This window comes from Chinchilla lanigera, unplaced genomic scaffold, assembly GCF_000276665.1.
Source record: "Chinchilla lanigera isolate Chin_1 unplaced genomic scaffold, ChiLan1.0 scaffold00049, whole genome shotgun sequence".
Taxonomy (NCBI): domain Eukaryota; kingdom Metazoa; phylum Chordata; class Mammalia; order Rodentia; family Chinchillidae; genus Chinchilla; species Chinchilla lanigera.
Genome location: NW_004955450.1, coordinates 11,786,837 through 11,801,942, shown reverse-complemented (window position 1 = coordinate 11,801,942; position 15,106 = coordinate 11,786,837). Strand labels below are relative to the sequence as shown.

General features: G+C 37.6%; 1 protein-coding gene across 6 annotated transcripts in view; it reads left to right on the top strand.

Moving 5' to 3' along the window:
- Usp3 (ubiquitin specific peptidase 3) overlaps nucleotides 1-15,106 on the top strand; it is a 73,030-nt gene that overhangs the window by 520 nt on the left and 57,404 nt on the right. The window contains exons 1-2 of one of the 6 annotated variants that reach the window (XM_013518844.1): nucleotides 74-1,374; nucleotides 2,720-2,842. The exons of 2 other annotated variants lie outside the window; for them this stretch is intronic. In XM_013518844.1, coding sequence (XP_013374298.1) covers nucleotides 2,824-2,842 — 19 coding nt within the window. In that variant the 5' untranslated portion in view covers nucleotides 74-1,374; nucleotides 2,720-2,823. Of the gene's footprint in view, nucleotides 1-73; nucleotides 1,375-2,719; nucleotides 2,843-15,106 lie in introns of those variants that run through there. 3 more of the 6 variants (XM_005393778.2, XM_013518845.1, XM_013518847.1) reach the window with 3 other exon arrangements.

Genomic DNA, 15,106 nt, shown 5'->3' with positions numbered 1-15,106 from the left:
GGCTCCGCGGACGGACGGGGGAGCGCCGCTCTCCCGGCGCAGCTTTGTCTGGGCCGCCGGCGGCCTCAGCTCGCTGCTGCCCCTTCCCCGCGGGCTCCGGCTGCCTCGTGAGCTCGGGCGGCCGAGGCCGGAGTCTTTCGTCAGCCGGGGAGGGTGAAGTTGGAAAACAAACTGCGGGCTCGGCGCTCGGGAGAGCCAGCCGACAGCTGCTTTGGCGGGGCGGCCGGAGTTCGCGTTTCTAAGATTGTTTCAGGACAGTCTTCGGGTTGCCTGGAATCGCGCTGGGATTCCCGGGCTCGAGCTCCGTAAAACAGTGCTTAGGGTTAGGGGATGCTTCGGAACAGCCTGAGCGTTTTAAGTCCTCCCACCGGCCCGCTCGGAAGCCCGCAGCGCGCTCTCATTGTCTGCCCCCAGCGACTTAGGATCGCACCAGCCTCCCTGCTTTGATTACTTCCTGGTAGGGCCCTGGTGCCGCTCGAGCCTTTGTTTATTAGCTCCGAGATGATCCCCGGTAGCTTGGGTTGTGGAGTAACATTTGAATTGTGCACTTCAGAATTTCCCTAAGTTCATTTGCCGAAATGTAGGAAAACAGCGAATGTACGCTTTAGCGGTGTGACATTGCTCAGTGTGGCTCGGAGCTGGGAAATTAGAGAATCCTAAAACACTTTTGACAGGTTACCTCTTAAAGGGTGATTATGGTCCTAGAGAAAAAAAAATGGTAGTGTTACAAAGCAAAATGTATTCCAGGATAAGAAATAGAAATAACCGCATTTTTTTTTTTTTATTCAGGCGTTTGACGCTTTGCTGCCTTTGTAAAGTCAGATGTATTTTTCCGCATGAAGCTTTTAAAGATTAACCAGTTAATTGGTTTCAACAGGGCAGCACTGCAGTTCTTTTGTGAGGATGCAGACATTTGTGTGAATTGCAGTCGCTCTTACCTAGGAATGTGTCTTGAACACTGAATGTTGAATATTGGAACCAGAAAAGGTGTACCATATCGCTTTACAAGTTGGTGGCATACTAGCTGTAGCTGTGGTGGTAAATTTTTTCAAAAGAGATTTGAAAAAAAAAAAAAAAAAGACCAGAGTAAACAACTAGGAAAATCCTACCTCACAAGGAATGAGGCAATTACTCTGGCTCATCTGTAGTAAACTACAGGAACACAAAGTGCTCAGTTAGCACATTTGGGGATTTTTGTAGGTAAAATCACACCAAACTTAAAAATGGCTTCGCTGGGCACATGCACCTAAAAACACGAGAACTGTACAAATGACAGATAACCTGCTGCGAATCAGTCTTACCTCTGCCAGTCAAGAGGCCCACTTGATTGTGGAACAGAGAGGCAAAAAAATCAAGCATTTCTTGAGGAATTCAGTAAGTTAAAATGAAGCTTGTGTGGATAACAAGAACAAACTATGTTTCTTTTTTTCTTTTTCTTTTCTTTTTTTTTTTTAAAGTATGTTTCACTTTCTGCCCAGGGGTTAGGGTGGCATCTTTGCTTCTCGAAATCAAGTTTGCTTCAGACTGCTTTGCAAGGGTGGTTCTAATCACTTGCTTGGATTTATGGAACCGATAAAGCTAATTTCGAAACTTAATGTGGGGTGTGTGTGTGTGTGTGTGTGTGTGTGTGTGTGTGTGAACTTACCCCATCTCGTTGGGGTCTCCCATTTTAACCCACTGGCATCCATTTGTCGACTCAGTCCAGTGTTACTGTATTAAACACGGTCTCGTTCTTACCTGCCTCTTGTTTCAGTGACTAAGTGATCAGTAAATCTGTACGTCCTTAACTCATCCTTTTGGAGCATTATGCACCATGGTATTTCTTCCTTCAACACTTAAATTTTATTTTTGGTAGGGAACTAAAAGAAGTCAGTGTGTTGAATAATGCTGTGATCGGTACTGAATCTGATTACATTCTTATTAAGGAGAAAATCTCCGTTTTGGCACCGGGACAGTGAAAGTAATGCCCTTGCCTTATTTTTGTTGAGAACTTGGAGTGAGCCAAGCAGATTGCACAAGATCAACATCTAGGCCCTACTAGCTACCAAGGCATCCTTGGAGAAGTAGTTCTGTGTCCTTTGAGCATTAATTTTCATGGTGTCAGCTGTCAAAAAAAGGCAAATATTTTGTATTTACTTCACAGGTTGCTGTTAGGGTGAACAAGGTGATTTTGTGTGTGTGTGAAAACTTTGAGAAACTGCCATATTCTATCCAGGTAATAGGTGGTGTAGTAATAGATGATCAGAAGAATATCTTTATAAAGAGGACTCTGAATAATTAAATATCCAAAGCCCATTAAATGGAACCCATAACAACTGGCTTTATGCTGAATTATGCTTTGCAAGGAGATGTAGTACTCACCCAGATTAGGTGGGTAAGAAGTAATTATACTTTAGAATTAGCTTGTGCTTTTGATCTGCGAAGGCACTGTGTGTTAGGTGCATAATTGTATTCTTCAGTGTGATTCTCACACTTTTGTTCTTAAACATTTTTGAGGACCGAGACAGGCTTTGTTTGCATGGCTTATGTTTAGTGATACTGCTGTATTTGAAATCAAAAATGAGAAAAAATTAAAATATGTATTAATTTACTTAGAAGTAATAACAGTGGGTCCAGTACCTTTTAACATAAATGGAAAACTACGTAAAATGTGTTTTTCAAAACAAAAATGCAGTCAAGAGTGGCATTATTTTACATGTTTGCAACTCTTTTTGTTTAGCTTAATGGAAGACAGCTGGACTCGTTATCTGCCTGTGCATCCCATCTCTCAGCTATCACACTTCATGTGGCTTCTGGAAAACTCCATTGCATGCTCTTGAGAGAATGAGAGTAAGCGATAAAAGTAATCTTAATATTACTTATGAAAATAATTTTGACTTTCTGAATCCCCTGAGAGGGTCTTGAAATCTCTCAGGGGTTCAGGACCACAATTCAAGAACCTACCAATGTACAACTATTGTTACAGTTAAGGACACCTACATACTTTTATCAAAGTAGCTTTAAAAAATTAGAGAAATATGAGCCAGATTCATGCCACATGCCTGAAATCCCAGCACTCTGGGAGGTTGAGGTAGGAAGATGGCAATTTAGAGATTTAGCAAGACCCTGTCTTAACAGCGAAAATGGGAGGTGATAGTGGGGATGCAGCTCAGTGAGAAGGCCCTGGGTTCATTCCCCAGTACAGGAAAAGAATTACAGAAGAGCCTAAATCTTTAAGGTTGCCAGCATATACTTCTGTGGAGCCTTGGAGTGTTTGAAATACATTAACTGGGAAAAGATCATGGGGTCTAGTAGTCCCTTGCTGTCAAAAAAGAAGTTACACTCTAATCTAGTTGGGGGAGAGACAGGAAGCTAACCGGTGAGAAGATAAATCTATGTTGTGGTTTAAGATAAATGTTGAAAATAGCAATCTCCTAATAAGGTAAAAGCTGATTTATGTCTAATCATTGCTAAAGGCATTTTAGTTTTAAATGAAAAAGTTTTAAATAAAAACGAGGACATTCTCAAGCTTTTTGTTACGTGCACATACCAGATGTTATTTTCAGAAGCTGGAGGCTTGGACATTTCTTATATTTGTGAGTGAAAGAGTTTAACTAGTGGCAAAAGGCAGGGAGAAAACATTAATTGCTTTTAGAAAATGCCTTGAACACACTGTTTTAATAACTAAGGGAAGCCAAAGACTAAGCCTTTGGACTTGAGAAGTTTAGGTTAAATAGCCAGTTAAATTGGAGACATTTTAATAGTGAAGATGTGAGAATTTTCCCTGATGAATTCTTCAAAGGATTGATGGTGCTTCTTTAAGTTTTCAGTACACACTTACTCTGCTCTACTCTTGAAGAGTAAGTGTAAATTAAGTGTTGCGCAGTTTTGGGTGGGTACTGAAGATGACCCCCCCCCCAAGGGTCCATTCAATAGGATGAAGTGCTGATTATTGGTTCTTTGCCAGCAGTAATACATTTTCAGTGAACTGATCAGCTTGTGATAGAGGTAAGAAGTCACCTTGATGGGGTTATGGGTCATTTCATGTTATATTTCTCTCACAATCTACATTTAAAGAACACACAGTTTTGTCCAGTGGACTAAGTTTTGTCTAAAAAACAAAACTGATCCTGTCAAAGGATCAGTTAGATTTTGTTCATTAGGCCAAATGCATTTACTTTTTTTTTTTTTTTTGGCTATTGTCCGGTGCCGGGAATCGAGCTCACGACCTTACGCTTGCTAGGCAGGCGCTGTGCCCTGAGCTAAATCCCCAGCCCCACATTTACTGCTTTTAAGTAACATTCTATGATGCTAAGTGCCTGGCACTTAATAGGACACTCAGTAAATATTTGCTTAATGAATGAACTTTCTTTCACTTAGAGCATGGTGGGAATGGTCTTTAACTATGTTGAAATAAATGCAGATTAAGTGAGCTTCTCCCTAGAATGCTTTCCTCAACCTGCAGTCCCAGTATTTTAGCCAGTAATCTTTGGCTGGATTGTGAACAGATGACCAGTTGCACTGTTGTTGCCACAATGAATTTGTATTCGGTGACGTGCTGTATTTACAGAAGGGCAGGTGAACATGCCAGCTGCAAATGAGGATAGGTGAGCACTTGATAAACTTTCCACATTAACTCTAAAGAGCACTGTCTGATACTTATATTTTCCTGAATTGAAACTTTTTTGGTAATGTTTGTAAAGCTAAGTCAGAGTAGTCTTTTTAGGCTTTTTGTTACTCATCTCTGACCCCGTTCCCCAGAACTTTAAGCAGCCTGGTTTGTTCCCACAGTCTCTAAATAATTGGTAGAGGGGGTAAAAGACCTGAAACTTAAAATGTGCTCGGTGTGTTTGAAGAGGCTGCAGTGTTGAAATTGAGCCTAATGTTTTACTGTTATGAAGAAGTTTTGACATATTTATCAGATGTTATTTTCCAAGTAGTATACTCACTGTGCAAAGAACATCCCTCTTGGCCTAAGCAGAAGAAAGGATGGGGCCAGAGGGAATTAAAACTCTTTGTTTTGTTTTCCTATTATTAAGTTATTCCTAGAATAATTCCTTCGCATCATTCTTTGCTATTACACCATTAGTCTTAGGCTCTTATAACATCCTACTTTTTCCTTACTGAAATTCATGCAATTTCTTTCTTTACTGGCATAGAATAGATTAGTTTTGGGTCCTTCAAACTGGATTTATAGGTACTTATGATTTTATAGTGTTACTAGATGAGTAGCAAAACAAGGAGTAGTTTGTAGCTCAGCAACTAATTTAAATTGCTCTTTTAAAATTTAATTGTGTTCTTGCATCAAGGAATAATTTACACATTTCATCTTAATCTACTTTGTTTTTTTTTCTTTTTGAGCATTTTGTCCTCATCTTGAGCCTTTTTAATGTATTATTTTCTTCTTTAAAAAGTAAGTCTTTGATTAAGTTGTAGTTTCCAACCTACCTACCTAGAAGTTTTGTGTTCAGCCTAGGCATCAGTAGATTTAGTAGCTAGCTTCTCAGTGTTTGAAGTGGAAAATGTGTACTTTGTAAGCTATTTTAATATTTTATGTTGATGCATATCCTTTTCAGACGGGATAGCACCTGCCTTCTAGGTGTATTAATAGAGCTTTCCTGGACAGATGGCTTAGAAGGAAGTATTTTGATAGATTCTCAGTGGGGGCTTGTACTTTTTGGAGGGTGTGCTTGTGGGGAAGCTTACCTTGATTGGCAGTTGAGAATGCTGAGAATATTAACAACAGTAACAGCTTGTTCATTTTACCTAGAATTGTCTTGTGCCAAGACCTCTCAAGGTGCTCTAAGATTTCTGTGTAATAATAGTCTGTTTTGAGAATGTAGGCTATCTTTGAGCTGAAAGGAGATTCACCTGAAATTACTCATTGCAATCATATCTTGAAATCTTTTGGGGTTGTTGAGTGAACTTTGGCTTAGAAACTTGTAAATAGAGATCATCTTTTTAACTGCTGTGAGTCTGCAGATGTTGTTATCTATAGTCATTCCAGATGTTTTCTCATCTATTAGCTTTACTGAGTAGGAGGAGAACTGAGAACAACATAATGTAACTTCAAAGCAGTTTGCTAGCATTTAATCCTGTCTAATTTAATTAACTACTCATCCTTGTAGTTTTTCCTGTTTAATAGATTATGAAACTGAGACAAAGGTTAAGAGTTGCTTAAGATGCTCAGGGATATTAAAGATAGCTCAAAGATTAAAACCAAATTTAAGAAAACCATTCAAACTTTTAAGTTGCCTTTAAAAAAGCAAAGTCTTTATTTTGTCATTCAGTAACTTAATGTTTGATAATCTAAAGGATTTAAGATGTTTGGAAACACATTTGAAATAATTCCTTTGAAGATTTTTAACATGAAAATACACTTTAAATTTTATATCTTAAAAATTACTCCTTTTAAAATTTGGTGTTGGCTCCTCTGACTCAGTTTTATTGATTAAAGTGCTGGCAAGTTGAAACAAAGGATTAGCCCTGTAAATGGGAAGAAAACAACTGTTTTAAATGTCAGTTTCATTATGTTTAGATCTAATTTTGTTGTAGGCTGAAATTCACATTAGTTTAGACATAATACACTGGTCTCTCAATATAGCTGCGGATAAAATGCAGTTGCTTTTGATTATTTAAAAAATGTGTTTCAGTTGAGGACCCTTTTCCTCTTTTTTTCATTTTATTTCTGGTAGAACAGATTCTTCTTTGAGGTGGTTTGTTGTTGGGTAGAGGAGGGAGAGAGTTCTGTAGGTATAGACTTTTGCTTTTGCCTCTGGTAGCTCAGAGGTTATTTGAAATCTGCTTTTAGGCAACATACTTTGATTCCATTTGGTTATATTCTAAAATTTTCCAGTTGTATTTCCTGCAAAGTTAATTATAGTCTTTAGATTGCAGAACTTAAAACAGATTTCCCACTCTTCTTCTGCTGAGAAGTATATATGTGTGCTATTTACAGATGTATAAAATTCAGATGAATTTGGGAAGGTAAATTCAGATTTTGAAAAGTATTAAAATTAAATTTGGACATTAAAAGTGAAGTTTGCTGTTGTTTTAAGTGTTAGCTACATGCTTTGCAGTTAATAAATGCTAACTAATTTAATTTTACCTGACCATTTGAGGAAGGAATTGAGTGTTATTTATTAAAAATAAACCAGGGTATATCTTTTGAAAGCCACTCTAGCCAACTGGATTTTATTTGGAGACTATGGACTGTGTTTTAGGATCAAGTAGCTCTGTCAGGGAGCTCTTTTCCATTCTGGAGTGCATGTTCTCCAGTGGATGGAGTGGATTTTTATTCTAGCTCAGTTTAAGGTAGCCTCGTGGTAGAGATCTGTTTGCCTGTTCACCCTTCCCTGGCCCAGAAGACTTTAGGGACCGTTCCTGAGCTGTCATCACTAGGAAGAGCAGGCTGGTAATTAACTTTCATAGCCTGCAGGTTGAATCCAACTGATTATAAGATAGCGTACTTATTGTTTTAGTTTCCTTAACTCTTTGTCCTGGCCACTAAGCTCAGGAGTTTGGTTTTTGTTTTGTTTTGTTCTATTTTGGAAATAATAGGTTATTGTCCATTCCTTTGTTTAAATATTCCTTACACAATATTGGGAAGTTAATATTTTTATCAAAGATTTGGAAGATCAAGTTGAAATTTCTAGAAAATAAATTTCTGTGCTAGAATGTTTCTCTGCAGTAATTGATCGATAACATATTAGAAAAATGTTCTAATATGAAAGTAGACATTTTTAAAAAGAACTATAACTTAGAGGCCATTGTATGACTCACATGATAGAGCAATTTTTAATTTTAGTTTTACATGGTAAAATTGTTCTTTGACCTAATTGAGATTAACTCTCATTTCCATGAGAATTATTTTGGATATTAATAATATGATAATTTAGCATTTTTGAACAGTTGCTCTGTAGTAGCTAAAGGATCAAGCTACACCTTTGTGTGTTCAGTAGTTCCCCAGGCTCAACATTCACGCCTCGAGAATTTAATTCTGAGAGCTTAAATACGTTAGTTCATTTTATTCATTTTGAGTACTTTTGTTTGTGTATGAACTTCAGTTAAAATATATTTTGCTGTTTTATTTCTTTAAATAGTTAAAGAGATTTGGTATTGGAAAATAGGAGTGAGATTTGACAATAATGTCTATTGATTGTAAACGAATTCTCTTGTTCTTTGCGAAGTTAGAATAGCTATTAAAGAAAATTAGAGTGGTTACTTTTTCTTTTTCTTTTTTTTTTTTTTTTCTGAGATAGGGGCTGTCTGTGTAGTCCACGCTAGCCTCGAACTTGAGGTGATTCTCCTGTCTCAGCTTCCTGAGTTCTGGGGTCACAGGCATGTGCTACCATGCCTGGCTTTTTTCTTCTTCTTCTTCTTTTTTTTTTTTTTTTTTTTTTTTTTTGAGTTGGCAAGTACCTATTGTCTAGAACACTTAACTCTTTAGGGATGCTATAAGTATATTCTCAGTTCATATTTTTTCTTTTCTAGCTCTTCAGAAATAATCTCATTATTTTTAAAGGAAGTGTTCCAGTCTACCAATAAATACAAATGTGGAAAAAATTTTTTCCACTTTGTGCTTTAGTGTTACCCTTTACAACATAAAGATTAGGAAGAGAATTGTACAATGCAGATACTAAAACTATTATTCTCTGAGGAGAGTTCGATATGAAGAGTTTCCTAAACTGGATGTGGTGGTGTATGGCTGAGGCAGGAAGATCAAGTTTGAACCTAGCTTAGGCCAGGGATACCCAGTGTGTAGGCGCTGTGTTCAATTCCACTACCCCACACAAAAGGAGGTCCTTAAACCTCATAATTATTTTATTTACTTACCAGCAGTAGTGCTTCCTTAAAATATGTAATGTTGAACACACCCACTATTGTTTTGAAATAATAATTGTCCAGTGTTTATATTTACAATTTGATTCATTTCTTTTGAAGTGCCACTTGTGTTTAACTGGATTTGCTTACTCAGGTGTTGGCAAAAGCATGGAATTTCATCAGATTTTGCTATATTAAATAAATGGAAACAGTAGATGTCAGAATTTTTCTTAGGTGATTCATGACTTCTGTTTTCATTCTTTATATAGTCAGCTTCATACGGAAAGTTATTTTTGAAACAATATAAACTTCGGGTAATTTTTCCATAGCTATTTGTCCGGTTTTCCAAAGGCAAAAGTGGCCTATTTTGACGCTGATTTAGTAATCTGCTTTGGCTGTGGTGGTTTTGATCCTTTCCCACTATCCTTTCTTCTTACTTGGAGGTAGGATTATAGTCAGAGTGTTAAAACTGAGGACTGATAGAGTAGGTAGGGTGTAAGAGATGTTTTCCAACAAAGTAGGTCTGAACAAGCCTACTTTGTGTGGTGTATTACAGTTTTAAAGAATGTGTTGTTTCTCACACATTGTTTCTTTATGTTGTTTCTGTTTAATGTTGAAAACTGTTTTCAGAAACCCATTTAAAAATAGAATAAAATGCTTGAGCCAGCGGGGGACCAGCTTTACGGGTGAGAATTTGCCTCAGTGTGGGAAGTCAGCGGGACCAGATGCCCTCTCTTTTCTGGCTCTGTAGGTATCTGGATCTGTTAACATAAAGATGACAGATTTTGGCCAGCTTTGAAATTATATTTGCTAGTGGGGGGACATATACCATTAGCTCTGCAAATTAGCCTTGAAGTATAGGGAATTCAGTAGATGCCTGGCCCCAAATGATGAACAGCTATTCTAATTTTTATGCCATGTAATAGATTTAGACTTTTTTTAAAAATGGTGCTGGGGATTGAAACTAGTGCCTTGTACACACTAGGCAAGCATTCTACCACTGAGCTGTGTCCCCGCTTCTAGACATTTTATTTTAACTGAAAAACGTTTTGGACAGTTTCATGAACTGATATGACTGTTAAATCAATTTACTTTTTAAAGATTAATTCTTGGGCCTGGGGATACAGCTTAGTGGCACAGCACCTGCCTGGCAAGCTTGAGGTCCTGAGTTCAATTCCTAGTACCCCAACCCAAAAAAGATTAATTCTTGTTCTCCTAAAAGAATACATGCATATATACATACAGTAAATAAATACAACTAACTAACTAGGTCTTAAAATGGAACGGTAGTTTCCTTCTCTCTGTCCTCAGTCCTGCTGGCCACAGACAATCTCTTTAAGCTGTACTTAGCTTTCTCGTGTTGATCTGCATACTTCTGAATAAGTTACTAATTTATTAATTTTAGACATTATCCCTTGCCATCTTTGTCTGATAAACAAGACTTTAATGTTTACCCCCACTGTCCCTTGTCCCCATTTCCTAATACATGTAACTAAATTTAAAATTTTGGTTAATATAATGATTAATTTTTTTTTTTTGGTCCACTATTCTATTTTTCCCTGAGTTTGTAATTGCCTCTTTTAAAATTGCTTAACTGACCTTCTGCACATCTTCTTCCATGTGTTTTTATAAATCTGTCAAATGTCTGTGATATTGTTTTCCAGCCCCTTCAACAGATTAAATAATCTCATTGTGCTTTTTTTTCTTCCTGTAGACCTCCTTGCCTAAACCCCCTGACCTCTGCTCCCATCTGAAATAACTGTTCCGTAGGCTTGTTGGGCAGTGTTTATTCAGTGATTCCCTTTGCGGTTGTCCTATTTCATATTTCCATTTTCTGGGTCCCATGCCTTTCTCTTTCTTAGACTATTTTATTGTTATGCTGCAGTCTATCATCTAGGTCCCTTCTTTTTAGGAAGTAAATTTTTGACCACATGTAAGTCTGACATTTTTATTCTACTTTTGTACTCAGTTGCTTGGCTGAATATCGCATATTAGAAAAGGCTTTCTTATTGTTCCTTTGTTCTTTGGTGTTCAGTGTTACTGTTAAGAAATCTGATGGTTTTTCAGTCACCTCCTTCATGTATGACCTTTATTTTTTTCCTGGAAGCTTTTAGGATATTCATTTTATCCTTAGTGTTCTAAAATTTCCAACTGACATGTCTTGGGATGGCTAATTTTTCTTTTATTGTGATGGGTACTCCAGGAACTCTTTGATCTAGAGACTCATATCTTTAAAAAGAAAAAAAATTATAAATTGTTTTAAATTTAATAGGATGTCTCTCCCCCCATACTTCCATCCCTTAACTTTTTTATTTTTCTTTCCAGAACTCCCATTAATTGAGTGTTGGGTATCCTGGGTAGATCCACTAATTTTCTTATCTTTTTTTTTCTTTGAGTCCTGGTTTCTGGAGGTGTTTTGGTTATTCCTCCCCTACCCCTTTTATGGACTTTTGATCATCATAGTTTTAATTTCTAAAAGCTGATACAAATTTTTTTTGTTCACATTTTCTGACCATTTCTTTAACATCCATTCATTCTATCGCTGTCATTTCACAGTATCTTGTCATTTAGACTTTGTTTTGGAGTTTTTCTGTGGTCCCAGTTTATTTTGTTTTCTCTGGTTCCTCTTTCTCTTAAAATAATTCTGTCAGACTGGCAGTTTTTCCTACAAATCTGTGTCTTTTCTTGTAAGAATGGAGCCCTGTGCAGCTCTTACAATGGCTGGGACATGTGTGCAGTGGGCCCCAGGGACAAATTTTCTAGTGTCATTCAATTTTGCACTCTTCTTTGGGGCTGTGTGGCCAGCCACCGGACCTTGGGGTGCAGGATGTCCTTGACTCAGCGGTCCTTCTGGGGCTTGCACTCTGTTTTTAGTGCCATTCTGTTGCTGGCGGTCCGCTGGTCCCTGTGCTCAGAGCCACTTTCCATCTGCGTTTCTTCTCTGCCGGCAGTTCGGCTGCAGCTTTCTTTGCACTACTGAGATTGTGTTGGGCCAGATATGATGGTGCGTGCTTGTGATCCCAACCATGCCAGAGGCTGAGGCCAGAGGATCAGAAGTTTGAGGCCGGCCAGCGCAATTTAGGGAGACTCTGCCTCAAAAAACAAAAAACAAAAAACAAAAAACAAAAAACAAAAAAACAGGCTGGGGATGTAGCCCAGTGGTAGAGTGCATGCTTAGCATGTGTAAGGCCTGGGTTCCCATGCTGGCACCCGGTCCACCTCCTCACTGCCCCTCACTCCCTGCATTGACATTGCTCCACGGACTTCTTAATTTCCCAAAACCTGTTGAAATCTTTTGTCTGCTTTTGTGGGCTGATATCTTTGCCTTATTCTGTGGGTTTGTGTCTCCTTTATCCCTTTTTTGTCATTTTAGTGGAATTTTAGATGGGGGAAGAGAAGTTGGTCTACCATATTTAGCTTGGTATCCACTTAAAAATAGGACCTGGAAAGCTAGATCACAAACTAGACTTTGGATATGTACGCCTGTGAAAGAAACACAGTTGTCGTTAGGCCACTGATTTAATATGTTGCAATATTTTTACTGGACTAGTTCATCCGTTAATGAAGGGAATTTAGTGCTAGGTTTATAGGATTCTTTGATTGTGTACATTGATAATTAAACCTTACTTTGTGGTTTAGTTTTTTTAAAAAAAGTATGTTCTCAACTAGAAGTGAAGAATAGTATTTTTAGCTGGATATGGTGGTGCATGCCTGTAATCCCAACACTGTGGAGGCTGAGGTAGGAAGATCTCAAGTTTGAGGCCAGCCTGAACTACATAGTGAGACCCTGTCTCAAAAAAAAAAAAAAATTACTGATTTTCATCTCAAAGTTTAAAACAAATCTTTGGATTTTGTTATTATTTCACTCTTAAACATTGCTAAGAATGGTACAAAAAAAAAAAAAAACCCATGAATTTGCAGACATAATACTCTTTTATTGGTAGTTTTTCTCCCAAGAACAAGTACTTTCTTTTCAATAAGTATAGGATATTGGTCAAAATCAAGACATCTAGTATTGTTACAGTGCTGTTACCTATTGCACATCCTATATTCAGATTTCTTCAGTTGTCCCAGTAATGTCCTTCCTGCATCCCTTTCCTACACTGTCACTGCCCTGGGCCTAGTCTAGGATCATGTGTTACATTTAGTTGTCATGGTCATAGTCATCTTTTATCTGGAGTAGTTCTTTACCCTTTGTCTTTCATGTCTTGACATTTTGAAGAATCCAGTTCAGTTATTTCACAGAATGTCTGTCAGTTTTGAGGTTTTTCTGAATTTTCTCCATGTTTAGATTCAGGTTATACATTTTTGATGGGAATATCCTGGAGGTGTGTGTGTGTATCTTCTCAGGGAATCATATCAAGATATGCATGATGATTTGTCTGGTTCTGGTGATGCTACATTTGATTACACCCAATAGGGTAATCATTGCAGGGTTAATCCAATGTGAAGTTAGTATTTCCCCCTTTGTTATTATTAAGTAATTTGTGGGAGATAGTTTAGATACTTTGAGATTATGTAGGGATATTTTGTTCTGTACTGAACCTTTGCCCAATAGCTTGGCCTCTATTAATGGTTCATGACTAAATGAGTTATTGCTAGGATTGTTGCAAGATGGTGATTTTCTAATGCCTGTTTGTTCATCGTGTTAGTTGGTATTCTGAAAGTAAGAGCTTTCCCTTCTCCCCTATTTGTTTATTCAGTTGTCTATTCATATTAGTAGAGACTTAAAGGTTTTTATTTATCCTGTGATATTCTATTGTTACTTATTTTGAGGCCCAAATTTCCTTAGATTTGACTAGGGAAAGTCCTTGTAGTCTGTGATTTCAACACATCCCTGGTATTCTTTGAGTCTTTTCTTTATGGCATAACAGATGTTCCAGCCTTTGTACTAACTCTGCTCCAGCTTTGAAACAAACCATTTCTCAAAGTATCCCTTCTTCTTTCTGGTTGGGAATGATGTTTATAAACTAAGATCTCTCAGATTTATTTTTATTGAGATATAAATAGACATGTCTATGTCTATTTATGTGTTTTTGTTTTTGTGTATAACCATGAGTTTATATCGATACCTACAATTCCCTTGAACACCACCTCCCTACTCATGCCTATTCTGTACTGCTAATGCTCTTCTCTCAACAGTGAGGTTCTGGTTCCTATTATGTGCAACATATGTGCCCATTTGCTCTACTTCATTATCAGAGAAAGTCATTCAACAATTTCTAGCCCATATCCTTGCAAAGAAAAGCTTTGCAACTAGAGTTCGATATTTGTTTATAGTTATCTTCATCTGTGTATCGATCATACATAAAGTATTACATTCAAAAGTTGCTTGAGGTGGTTTTCTTCCCCCCTTTTAATGCAGTTAGCAAACTATTTACACTTTTGGGCTTCGTTGTTTTCATGTAATAGTATATCCAGGATATCACTCCATGTTTGTAGGAATTTTCCTTATTTTTTTAGTACAATACTTCATTTGTAGATATGTCACAGTGAATGCATCCAGTTTCCTGTGTGAGGGCATTTCAGTTGTTTCCCATATTTTGCAGTCACAACTAATGCTTTGGTTAATAGTTTTGTACAAATGTCTTCTGTGTTATTTAGTATCTTCAGGGTTGAATAAAAATGTAACTTCCTAACTGTGTAAGCAGTAATGTGTAAGTAATTTTGTAATAATACTTTAAGCTCTTTGTTTGCTTACTCCTATCTTTCCATCTGCTGTGGTCTTACCAGTGTGTTCAAGGCTGCTGGAGTGAAATACTTTTTTGTAATTATTTTTCTTGTCTGAGAAACCTTGAAATCAGAGAGCTGGAACTGGCCTTGGGAACATTTTCAGTCAAGTAATAAGCGTATGTTTTGGGTCAAGGTTCATTTTCAGCAGTTGACTGTTCCTTACACATACTTGTTGCTGTTTTACCACCCGAGTGTTCACATCCAGCCATCTGGGACTTCTCACTTTAATATAAACTAGGTTCCTTCAAGTTGACTGTTGGCTGGTTCTTTCTAGGGGTTACGGAATGGCAGTAGGACAAGACAATCTATGTAAGATAGAAATACAGATTTGGGCATCTACTTTCTCTGAAAAGGTCTCAGACTTGATGATTAAGAACTGCAGATCCTCAAAAGAATGACATCTTAGACTCCCAGTTAATGCTTCTGGTCCTCTCAGATAATTGACGGCTTCTGGTCTTTCATTCGAGCAAGTGAACATTGGAATTAGAAGTGGACCTCCTCCTGCTGTGTTGCTGGATAATCATGTAGAAGATTGGCTAGTAGAGCTTCACCAGAGGGGCCACAAATAGAT